The sequence below is a fragment of the Cheilinus undulatus genome, linkage group 11 (assembly GCF_018320785.1).
Source record: "Cheilinus undulatus linkage group 11, ASM1832078v1, whole genome shotgun sequence".
Taxonomy (NCBI): domain Eukaryota; kingdom Metazoa; phylum Chordata; class Actinopteri; order Labriformes; family Labridae; genus Cheilinus; species Cheilinus undulatus.
The window spans coordinates 29,223,724-29,236,871 of NC_054875.1; the positions used below are offsets into that span (position 1 = coordinate 29,223,724).

Below are 13,148 nucleotides of genomic sequence, written 5' to 3' on the forward strand. Positions count from 1 at the left end.
ATGGCATAACACTGAACCTTGTCAGGAAATGCAGCATTGTGAGTGCTGATAATAAAAATCCACTAAGACAAGCACATTCCTCCTACAAAAAAACACAGAACAGCTATGATTTATCTCCTGCTCTTTGTTCCAACAGGTGACAGAAGTGACTCTTCTGATGAACTTCATGTGGTCATTTCCGTTAACCCACTAAAAGGTATCCGGACACACAGAACTATATTTCATGTTCTTCCTATCTGCTATAAAAAGCAAAACCCCGCTCAAGTAAACAGGATGAAGGGCAGGGAGCAGGACGGTTTCATTTGAATAGAAGGAAGAAGGAAGATTTGATTGAGAAGAGCTTCACATAAACTCAGAGTTTTACAGTTTCAGGAAGACCGTAGGCAGGATCTGTCATGAAATAAAAAAGCCATAAAGATGCACTCTGGAAAGACCTTACAATAGTTTATAAGAGTCAGAGTATTACGTTACTGCCTTGACTTGAACTCTATAAAAAACACAAAACAGGAAGGCTTCATAAAAATACTCACTAACAAATTTATCACATTCCTCTCTGATTCAGCTGTTTCAGAAACAGATGCAGAGATTCACATAAATCTGGCCCCTTTATTGACAGATTTAGCTAATGATAAATTACCAGGAGAAAGGAGTTTAGGCTATCTCAGTTATCATGCAGCCCTTGGTGTTAATAAAGGCGTCATATCAGGGTGCTAATACTACAGGACAAACTAACTTACCACATTAAATGTATTTTCTCCAATTAAAAAACCCCACTAATAATTAAAATCAATTTCCCCACAAATAGCAGCAAAAGTAAGGTATCACGTGCTTTATAGTACAGAAGGTTGAGGGTTGAAGAACACAAATGAAACACTGATGCGCTTCAATAAAGGCAACTTACTATGTAGGAAAGCGAAATAAAAAGCCATTGTGTTATTTGCACAAACAACACACACGCACAAGTGCAGTCACATTAATGCACACTGGCTTCTTTGTTGACAGATTTTATGTTGTAGAAGAGCAGAAACTGCAGAGTAGCCTTTTACCTGAATGAAGCATGTTGTGCTGTCAGAGGCATACCGCCATTACTATGACCTCATCCGCCGCTTTTAGCTTGGACGCCTGCCTGATCTGGCCCCGGTCTTTGGTAATTGGATTAAAATGGTCGAATCATGACCCTGCCAGGCTACCTTACAGCTCCTCTGTATGGACTTTTGACTTAAGCATATTTAACAAATAATAATAATGCAACGAGGTCTACTATATAGTTTAATTTTATGCTTAGCATTACTAGCTGCAGACCTCCAATGTGTGGTGTTTAGGGCTCATCTGTTGCAGCGTAGACCTACTTTTTAAAAACAGTGGAATTGCATGACTAAAAATCAAAACATTACTGAGGGGGATAATCTTAATTTAACACACCACAAACTAAGGAAAACTCCAATAGGGTCATGGTGAGGCACCTGTACCCTAAATGTTAGGGTTATGAGAAGGTGAAGGGGATAAAATAAAAAAAATCCAACCAAAAATGAAGGAAAAACCCAACAATGGTTAGCACGTCACTTCCCGTCCCACGGTCGAGATTGCCTCATTGTAGAGGTCTCCAACATACGAGCCCAAAACGCCCCACCATAGAGGCCTGCAGCCAAATGCCTCACAGTAAATGTGGGGCGTTTGTGACCAAGTGCTGGTGGTTTGTATCAGACTTAAGGACAAAGCCCTTAAATCATTATGGATTAACAGGGGGGCATTGTACCTAAAACAAAGGGGAATGATTCTTTCATTACTTTGCGATACCATATGGTCGTCCTTATGGGACACAGAAGGTAGCATTAGCCTATGTGAGGGATTCTGTGGATAGACCAGGCAGTTTTAACACTTTGAATGTATATAAATGACTGTAAAGACAGACCCTGCATTAACTGCACATTCTTATTAAGGCAGAGATTCATCTAAGTATGTGAGTGGCATACTTGTTAGAACCCAGGACTGCTCAGTTCAGCACCCTCTGTAGTAGGCTACTGGGCCAAGATAGGGCAGGTCAAGGCATCTTCCCATGAACACCTGGCAGCCTCTGCTAAGTCTTACTCCAAAATGCCCCTACCTGTCCACAGTTCTGGATTCTGCCAAGTATGACCGAGCCTGGCAGACTCTCAGACCTCCGTAAGCTCTGTGCACAGCGGCTGTGATTCATCCTCTTATGGCCAGAGGGTAGGGGATTTGGGACTTTATTTAGTGCCATTTAGAAAAGATTACCCCTTAACTGCAGGCTTGCTGTCCAGCAGAAACATTATGGATAAAGGGCTGATCAGACCCCAAACAATACTGAAAGCTTCAGCATATGTTGGAACACAGATGCAGGCAATGGCATAGCCTGACTGACTGACTGCTCACTGAAGCCCAACTGTTGGTATGGTGTCTTAAATGAGTGACTTTGGCCATAATAAGCCATAAGAATGGATAAATTAAGAGGGAAAACTAAGAAAAAATATGGCAGTGAGAGAACGGCAGCTGCTGATGAAACACAGCTCCATTCATGTAAGTCTGACTTTATTTATAACTCTTCATAAGGAACCAGATGGGTTTTGTGCCCTCGTATTTTCTACTGACATCCAATCAGCATCCAACCTATTTAACAACACAGAAAGGGCTTAGTCACACCAGATATCTTTGTTTAAGGACATTGGAATATATCCTTTAGTGATCTGCCATTTCAAAAAGGACAAAAGTGACCAATCCTTTCAAAGGTAACCACAATGGGACGCCTCTCTCAATCTCTCCTTTGTCATACACTGTGTTCTGCTCCCATTTAACCCTCTCTTCGTCTGTGACACCCAAGACCTGTTAACCCCAGCTGGCTCAAACACACAAAGGACCAGTGGGCAGAACACAGAGAGCCCAGGTTTTACTGAGCTTAACAATATTTAGGTTTGTGATTGTCTCGTTGAATTCCAGGGGGCAGTTCACAGCTGCCACCCCAATGACAGGAACAGGTATAAAATCAATGACTTCAGCGTGGTCTCTGAAATTCTAAGCCGGTGAAACATGGACCGAGGGAACTCTAATGCTACGGTCTCTGTGTTCACAAAAAAAGGAAACCACTATCAGAAAAAAACAGATAACAGGTCTGGTGTGCTCTGTGAATCAGCTGTCTTTATAAAGGAGATGATGTTTTATGACCACCAAGTTCCATCTCCTTACATTCACTCAAGCATAAGAAAGGCTGATGCAGTTCATAACAGTCTCAGACCACATTCAGGACCAGTCACGTCGCTCAGAACTGCATTTACAGTTGGAGGTGTGGCGTATGATGTCATCTGTGAGTGGCTTACCTTAAGAATATCAACAACAGCTAAGGCAGCAGCACGCTCTCACACAGCTACAGTGAACTATAATGTCATTAGCGACTCTAACTCGTGACTAGGACCATACTCTGCTATCTAAATGATAGATGGGTAAAGTCCACTCAGCTTTATCACATACACGACAGAGTAACATTTGAGATTGTATCTGAGCAGAGAGTGAGCTGCTTGAATCTCTGGTTTACATAAGATATAATACAATTTGTGCCAATCACTTTAGAGCTGCTTGAGTATGAAAAAAATAATAATCAGGATTGTTTTGATTGTTGATGAGAACATGATTGTAAAGGCCGCTGTGTATGAATTTCATGTGATAAAATTGGTTGTGTTGCCTTGAGGGGCAGACAAATTGCAATATATTCAGCAAGATAAAAGCATTGTTCTGGGTTCAACTCCTCAAAACCACTGTGTTTCCATAGACTGACATTATGCCTCACTACTTCTCAAGCGTTTTCAAAGTCACAAACAAAATTCCAAAGTTGGCGTAACATCCTTGGAGTCTTGCTAAAGTTGCAGCGCACTCAGGTGATCTTATGCTGCGTTCCATTTGTCATCACAACTTGTATTCCAGCCTGTTTACCGACTTCAGACCGGAAGTTGCAAACGGAACGTCTCCCCAAGTCGTATTTACAACTTGTGAACTTGTTCTTTCACAGAACACCCTGTTTTCGACAACACAACATGGTGGCACAAAACATTAAGTGTAAAAAAAACTTTGATTTTGATCTGTTTTCAGAACCTTTTGCTGTTTCTTAGTGTATTTTCAGAAATTGTAGACACAGCACTACCCTGCGGTTTTATGTAGTGTGCAGCAGCAGTCTTGTAATACATGAAGTACTGCACAATGTGTTGTTTTAAAGGCTCATTGGCTAACAACTGGTCAGTGCTGCTAAAAACAATGACTGGCTAACGCAAGAACGGCACCCATCATTTCCAAACTTGTCATGGATGTGACAAATGGAACACAAACAATTGGGAAATCTGTTTTTTCAGATGAACCTGATGTCACTTCCAGTTCCGACATTCCCAGTTCCGACATCCGACTTCTGAGGTAAACGGAATGCAGCATTAGTCGTCGGGTGTAAGGTGGTCATAAAACTCGATCCAAGCAGTTTTAAAGCAGTGTTTCTTCAGTCTTGGAGTTACAACAAAATCAAACAGTAGTAAGTCTTTAATCTGGTCTTATGCAAAGTGTGTTTTCAATGAAGTGATCATCATCCACAACCAATGGGAGCCAGTGTTTTGCATGGGCATGTTAAGCCAGTTAACGTTTTAAAACATGAACCTGAGCGTATTCAATCTGAAGTCACAGAATGTCTGCTCAGAGATGGAGAAACTTTTCTGCTCACAGCTGCTGTATGTGTATTCTGTCAATTCACTCTAGGCTGACATGACAGGTATGGTAAACCTCCATTAGGTTTTTCAAAATAAAAGCCCAATCAGTTTGTCTCTGTGGTGAGCCAACCCACATTTGTATAAGGTAATTTATTCTGAAGTGTGTCCTGGATAGTTTTTTTTCTTTTTTTTCCATAGTTTCTTTCATTTCCATTCTTTGTAAATGATTTAAAAAACAGTCAAACAAACAGTCTGTAGATGTGAGAGGGTCTCAGATGTTAATCTTTTTAAAGTCTTTTAAAGGTTCTAGCAAAGTCCTCTAGTGTAAGGCCAGAATAAGGCAGTTGTACCATTTTTGTTAACCAGCTGGCACCTTTCTGTCATCTTCTTTAACTGATGCTTTTTAAACTAACCAGACTATGTGCCTTGGCTCTTCTGCTCCTGACTTAAATTAAAGTGAGAGCTGTTTTGGCCGGGGAGGGGGGGCCAGATCACTCGCTGTGCTGTAAAAGACGGAAGGATGCTGTCAATTTACTAGACATGCCAAAACCTATCGACAAAACAACCGGTAGGGTAATTGTATAATCTTGATTATCTTGTTTCCATGTTCGTGGGAGGCCATAATCTTAATTGAAATAAAAACTTGATTAATTGCCCAACAGTGAAACACTTCACTGAGGAGAAGCTGCATTTTCATAAAGTCTAAGATTATATCAGATCTCTGCAGTAGAAGAATTATGGGGCAGTAGGCATTCACAAAAACCTAAATGACATTCAAAGCAGTCTCTCCCTATTCCCAGAGCAAATATTAGACAGAGAATCTTTTTTTTTGTGCCCGGAGGGCAGAGAAAAAGAGCAAAAAAGGAAGAGCTCTATATTTGCCCTATATCTGCAGAAAAATGTCAAAAGGTTGCCCATGAAGAGACAAGAAAGTTCAAACATGATAACACATGAACATCGTATGAATAGCATTAACCAAATTCAGGGTTACTTCAATGAGCAGGTGCATGTAGCTAGCTGACGTGTGATGATCCCTCAGCAGTCACCCACAAACCTACTCAGAAAGCAGCGCCTGCTTAGAAAGCAGCACGGCTACTTACATGAAGGCACAGAGCTGCGCCGTTACTAAGCAACAGCAGCACAGAGAATTCCTCCATCTTCCTGCCTCAGGAGAAGCGTGGATGTGGGGGTGTGTTTAAGAGTGAATATTAGTGTCCTGCCCAAGAGTATGCAAGATGGTGAGGACTGCTTAAATGGTGAGGGAAATTTGCTCACTGTCATGATGATTTCTGGTTTCTTGTTTGACTCAAAAGGACACAAAAAAAAAAGATTTTTATGGGCACTTAAATCCCTATGAATATACATAAATCTAAGCTGTTTTTCATTGAGTTGTGTTTGTGCACAGCAAAAAGGAAGAGTAGGTTTAAGGTCACTGGAGAGAATCCAGTGTACTCTGCAAATCTTCCAGACAATCTATTCTAGTCTGTCTAAGTCCTCAGGAAGACAAGAGACGTCCAAACATTGTCACCCTCAGCGTGAATAGTAGCCATTCACTGAAAATAACATGGCATAATACCTGACCTTAGTATCACCTGCTGATTGTGCTTTTGTAACAGCTCTGGACAATGTTACACTGATCAGTTGGACCTGTCTGCTTCAGGGTACAAATCAGACCTAGAAAGCAAGATTGTGAGGCTAATATATCACATTATCATTTTAACAATCACAGTAAGTTCTTGTATATGCTGAAGGATTTTGAGTGGATGTGAGCTTAAATTTAGCCCCTATTTTTCTCACATACAATAAACAGGAAGTGGACAGGGATGTCAGAGAAATGTGTATGTGATAGCATCACCTCTTCGCTTTAAACAGAGCCTTAGTTGGGGGTTGGGTGGAGGGACAGAGAAATGTAGCAATGTTCTTTCAAGGGTTAACATCCAACTAGTGATCTACAACTGTTATGGCCTAACCCTGAGACAGAAGAAAGAGCTTCTGCTGTGGGTTTGAGAAAACAATTGAGTTTATTACCCACACAGATGGATGTTTGTGTTCCATCAGTAGACAGGAACAAAGATTGGACTCCAGTCCAACCACACTCACAATAAGAGCTTCCCGAACTAGCATTTTAGAAAAAAGGAGAAAAATCTGTCCAAATGTCCCCACTTCTTTTCAATCGCTCTAGTTTGCTGCCATGGTTACTCTTTCCAGTCCTTCTCTTCTATTCAGGGCCTTTTTGCAGTCCTTCCTCTGTAGAAGACTGTCCTGCCAAAGACATGCATGGGAAACTGAGCAGGAGTTGCTGAGACAGCCATGAGACCTCCTTTTTTGAGCGAAAACAACAAGAGAGGGGCCACTGGAAGACGGAAAGGGAAGAAGAGAGCTGAAATTCTTTTGAGACTTCCTACTGAAACGCACAAAACTCCCAGGGGAGAGATGAGGAGATTTTTTGGCAGGAAATAAGGGGGTTTCCATGATGTCAGCTTTCTCGGCTGTTGGTTAACTTTCCTTGTGCACTCTGAAATGCTGCTATGTTTGATGTTTGCTACATTTATCAATCCTTTGTTCCTTTCCATAATAGGAGGACAAAAAAAGAAGTCATATTTTAAAGGAGGATTTGAGCAACTGTCAAAGTGAGAATCTGGAGACAGGAAGAGTCCAGAGACCACAGCAGTTGGTTGGACTTTGTGTCACTCTAAAGTCATCCCTCTTAATAACATGAAAGTGACAAACTGCTTCTGTGCTATGGTGAAGAAAATTGGACACAGCGATAGAGCAGTAGAAAATAGGTCTGAAAACAGACGAGTCCTTTATCAACTCTATGACCCAGCGTGAACCGTCACTCAACATTCTTTCCATTCCCAAAGGGTTGTAACTTATTTAGTTTCCTCTTCAAGTTGCTCATCCCTCTTTTACTCTGAGCGGGAAGTTTCAAAATTCAAACATGCTTCCGCCCCTTCCAACTAAACTAGAAATTCTTGTTCACAGAGGAGGGCTGTTACACTGTGTGACAAGATATGTAATGTCTATCACACAATTAAAGGTTTGATTTAACTGTCATGCTGGATTACAAGCTAAGAAAAATGCCTTTCCTTATATCAGGACCCAACTTATAAACTCATAATGCTTTACCCATATGGAATACATACTGCTAATCACACCCTGTAGTAATGGTCATATCTGTGCAGCCTGCAAATCTATTCAAGATTATGACATTACAAGACTGGGGGTGGAAATATACCAGGTCTTGTCTAGCTGTGAGCCAGACAGGAACGTCTCAAAAAAAGGGCTGTAAGAGCTGCATAAATAAATAAAAGGTAGAAATGCAATGGGGAAACCCTTATAAAGGAGGGGGTGGGGTGTGGAGCCGGCGACAGGGGAAGCATCTCCTCCTCATATTGCAATTTTGACCTTGTGGGATGGAAGGTAGATTTAATTCTGATACCCTCCCAAACGTCAAAGGATTTCAAATCCCACACTAAGAAACAGTGCACATGCAGCATGAAATAGAATACATGTGGAATCTCATGTTTTATGTATAAATAGATCTAGCAAAAGAGAATACATGGTGGCTAATGCAGGGGTTTCAGCGTGTAATCATGCTAATATTAAATGAGTTTTTTAATGATACCTTTGGAGTTTCTATGAGATACAATCGTGTCTATAATAATATGAAAATACATCATACCTCCTTCAGTTGATCTAGCTCTTGTCTGACGGCCTCGTACTCAATCTCCAGGTCATCGTACTGCTGTTTGAGCTGCTGCTTCTCCTCCAGCACCGCCAGCCCATACTCCGCCGCCTGGATCTTCTCATTCGTTGTCTCACTCAGCTCCCGGGCAAGACGCTCGATCTCGGCCCGCATCCATTCTGGACCAGCCTCCCGCAGCAGCATTGCGTCGGGATAGCACTGCTCTTCCACGGACATGGTCAGTGCCGGTGATGATCAACCAACCTACGCCAGCTGATCTGCGACAAGGGGATGCTGGGGCGTCTTCAAGCCGTGTAACCTTGAAGCGGTTGCTCAAATTCGTCTGTATTTAAATTGCATGATTGTTACGGATGCTTTTCTCTTAGCCGGCCTCGTTTCTTTGGTCATGTAGATGACAGTTTTCCAGTACCTCCGACGGGGGAGCTCGTCGTTATTCCTTAAAAACGCTCCATCGTTGAGCGCTTGCGATTCCTTCACCTCTCCCCCGGCTTGTTGGAGCGATAGAGCCGGAGCTTGAGTACAACAGCCGAAGGGAGGAAAAAAAATCTTTCAACTTCCGGCACTTGGTTTCAAAATAAAACACTGTGACTAAAATAGTCCACAAATTTCCATTGTTTTGGGGATACCTTGCTTGATTTATGTGCTTAAATTAAAATATACACTATGAGGCACTCAAAATGTAACCCGTACACATTAACTGATTATTTCAAATCACGCCAAAGCCCTCTCGTGTCTTTTAATTTGAAGGCAACATGGCATGTCCACGATATCAACACCGGCTTGTTTGAAACAGCTGAACGGTCAATACGCAGCATCTACGCAATGGGCCGGTAAGCTGCTACAGGGCGGCAGTGCTTGTCGGGAAATGTAGTACTTGTTGTACCTGAAGCAAACGCAAGAGGGCTGCTGACACCAAGAGCTGAACTCATTTCCCATAAGGCTTTGTTCATTTGCTTATGTGGAGCGCGGAAATCTTTCCTCGAGCCGTTTGTTGCCATAGCAATTTAACGAATAGACTGCAAACGGCTGCCTTGTAGCCGTAGTCCCGTGTATATCTGCTGCCATCTGTTGGTAAATACATTCACCTTTATTTTTGAGTCAGGGTCTGAACAATTAAACGAGGATATATACTGGAGAGCTATCTTTTTTGTTTGACAGGTTGACAGTTACAACATGATTGAACAAAGGCTCATAAATTACACTGGTCCCCAACCCTTTTACCGTCTCCGTATTTCTATTTTTATTAAACTAAAATGATTGAATGAAGTCCTTTTGAGAAGTAATCTATCGTTTTGCACAGAACTACCTACCTTATATTCCATGTCGTCTAGACTGTTCGGGCTTGGCTTATTATTATTGCTTTTCTTTTTAGTGGTTTGTTTTTCCTTATACATGTATGATTTAACGTGTTTTTTATGGGTAAGGGACTACAAACAGCAAGTGCTTGTCCGATATATTCATGTACTTTTACCTAAAAAAATTTCGGTGGTGGACTTATGCATGTGTCTGTTGGTATACAGACTTTTATGTCCCCCAAGCTCTGCAATATTTAATGTATGCACTTACTTGTTAAATTGTTAAAATGTAAATAAAAAGTTGATGAAATTCTGAGACTGGGTGTGATGAAATTAAAAAAAAAATCTTTTGACATCCCTGTTATATTATATTACGTTTCATTATATTATATTATACTATATTATATTATATTATAAGGATTAAAGTACTAGAAGTACATAGTACACATTTACAATCCCGCAATAACGGCTTTGTATTTATAGTTTTATTTGTAACAAATAATTTAAAACTTAGGCTACATGGTCCATATTCCTGCTTTATAGGTTACACAAAAATAAATAAATAAATAAATAAAATTATGCCAAAACCCTGGACTTTAAGAAATTAAATTATATTTACATTTTCCATGTATTTTCATTACATCAGTTCAAGGTAAAATACAACATTAATTAATGCTTACAACTGAGAAGGATTAATTTAACTACTAGATATAAATTTAAGTTGATCTTTCACACAAACTTTATTTCTTAATTCAAATACACAATAAAGTAGTTAGACCTTCCCTGAGCAGGAAGCGAACCAGTAACCTTCAGGCTGTGAGGCAACAGCACTACACCACTTTGCAGCTTCTGTACAAACACACACACACACACACAGACATTGCATTACATCAGTTTAATTGTGATGTTACCTGTGCTATCGCACATGTACACAGCCACCTTTTAGTGAAAGTTAGAGCGAACCCATCTGATCACATAGAATTTACTTGAATTGTTTTAATTGAGTTTATACAAGGCATATTTATGTTAGGTTTAGTTATTATTATAGAATAAAATTTAATTTGATATTATGTAGTTATTAATTACTCAAAAATAAAGCTGAATTTATATGAAGTTTATTTTTTTTATGGAGTTTATATGAAGCATATTTACTTTTTTTAGTTCTAATGATTAAATAACATTTGATTTGATTTGATTTAGTTACACTTTACCACAAAATAAAGCTTAATTATTATCAAGGCCTAGAATCATATTTTTGAGTGTAGCTGTTGTTGCTAATTTATCCTTTTTTGCAGATATAATGTATTTTTACTGGAGCATAGGCTTGTTTATTTCATAATATAGTTTTGCTATGTTTACCTTAGTTGGGGGACTCAAATCTCCTTACTCGCCTTTGCTCTCCAACATTGTGTCACAGTTAGAGTGGTGAGATATGCCTGAAATCAGTCATGCTGGGAACTTACCCGTCTTTATCTAAGCCTTTACACTACATGCCATTCATTTAGCTTGGTAGTTTTGTGTCCAAGCCTGTTTGGCTCCTCGTCATCTTTTTCTCTTGGTCCAGGTCTTTCTTTTTTAAAGCCAAACACTGCTGTGAGGCAATTGGATTTAAATGCCAGAAACAATTTCCTGGATCCAGACAGCACAATCAAAGATCTTCAGAACTGTAAGTATTTACACAGATTTCCCACAAGTTTAGGCTTCATGGCGATAATTCTGCTTAGTTTATTTAATCAGAAAACATCAAATAAGTAAATAGATAAAAAAGGAAAGACAGAAATAGTAGGCTATATTGCAGTAAATTTTCACTACAGGAACATCATAACTAAAAAACCAATAGGCGTATTAGCTTTCCAAATGCTAAACATCATAGACTGATCCCTGCTCAGTCACCTAAATGTAAATGGCTTTAGCAAGGTGCAAGGTAAACCAATCAGGTTTTATTCACTGGCTCTGTCAGTAAAGTCTCACTATCTAACATCACAGTGATAGAGTTTAAGAGTATTGATTTCAGAAATCCTCTGAGCTGCTATACCAAAACTATTAAAAACCTATTTGTGCATTATCGACAACAAATATGCACACCATTTGTCATTTATGATCTAATCATATAAGAACTGGGCCTGGAACAGTTTCTGGCTATGTGTTAAATAATAACAATATGAGCAACAAGAGACATAATCATATGAAATCACTCTCTCCCTTCTTTCCAAACAGGATAGTTATGTGGCTAATGTATGAGTTTTGGTTGAGTAGTGGGTGCTCTAATTTATTCCTGTACAGTAATAAGATTAGTAGTCTAATCCAGGAAGAGTCAGGAATAGCCTACACTTCCCTCTGGAGACATTGACAGGGGAAACCAGTGCATGGAGGAAGTTACTGAGGACAGAATCTCGGCTCGTTTTCCAAATATTTTGAGGTGGATTTATTCTTACATTTGATCTGTTTTCCTGGTGATGTAGATGGCTTTCTACAGAGGACAGCAAAGGATCCTGTGGGTAACTGATCTGCCCCACCCTGCCACAACTGAGATAATCTGAGACGAATCAAATCAAGCGAGACCACAGGATTGACTTTCCACAGAGCTGGTGAGGGACAGACAACTCCAGAGCTGTGGAGGTTGATTTTAGTGTTTTTCCTCTTCTTATTTTATTGTGTTTTATAATTATTTCTTTCCCAGTTAGCACTTTCAGAGTTCTAAATTTTATACTCAGGTGTGGAGGAGTGCGAATTCATTTATTCATGGAACAAGCTGCTTAGGTAAAACTAACGTTAGCAGCTTGCCTCATGGATTATGTCTGCTTTACACGTGACTGAGTATGACTTATGATGCTGATCTTTGATAAAAATGTGTTTTCTCTTCAATTTAATCATCTGTTTATTTACACAATCATGCTGGGTTATCAGTCTCTAACACAGATTTCTGTGGACCAAATCTCAGTGTGCTGGTTCCTCATGAGGTGTTCTCTCCAGATTCCGTGTGAACACGGTTATAATTCTGTAATTCAGAGTAAAGATAAATTCCTCAGCATTAGTTATTTACAGAATGCATGACACAAAGTGCGCAACATAGTGTAACAAAGTAGGTATCCGTGTGTGCAGGCTCTGCTATGACTGTGGCTGCTGGCCTGAGGGATTGTTCATATGGCAGGCAATGCAAATACCAGAGGGGGATCTCTGATGGAATACAGTAAGTAACAATGGCATTAAGCTTCATTAACACCTATCTGTGAATGACGAGGAATCCACCAGATGCTTTTCAATAACCATGTTCTCCAGGTGTTTATGAAGCAAAATTCTGTGTTAACATGTGTTCCACATGTGCTATAACGGTAGCTATTTTCACTGTAATGCTCTGAAAATAGAGGTGCAATGACAGATAAGGATTAGACACCTCTAAGTAAGCACTTACCACTGATGATCTCAATTGTAAAGGTGATAAAGTAC

The 13,148-nt window shown here is 40.0% G+C and overlaps 1 protein-coding gene across 2 annotated transcripts in view; it reads right to left on the reverse strand.

Moving 5' to 3' along the window:
- The window catches only part of LOC121517226 (protein bicaudal D homolog 2-like), a 52,574-nt gene extending 43,676 nt beyond the window's left edge, over positions 1-8,898 (reverse strand). For both annotated transcript variants that reach the window (XM_041798835.1, XM_041798834.1), the window contains exon 1: positions 8,383-8,898. In XM_041798835.1, coding sequence (XP_041654769.1) covers positions 8,383-8,622 — 240 coding nt within the window. In that variant the 5' untranslated portion in view covers positions 8,623-8,898. The remainder of the gene's footprint in view (positions 1-8,382) is intronic.
- Positions 8,899-13,148: the final 4,250 nt, after the last annotated feature.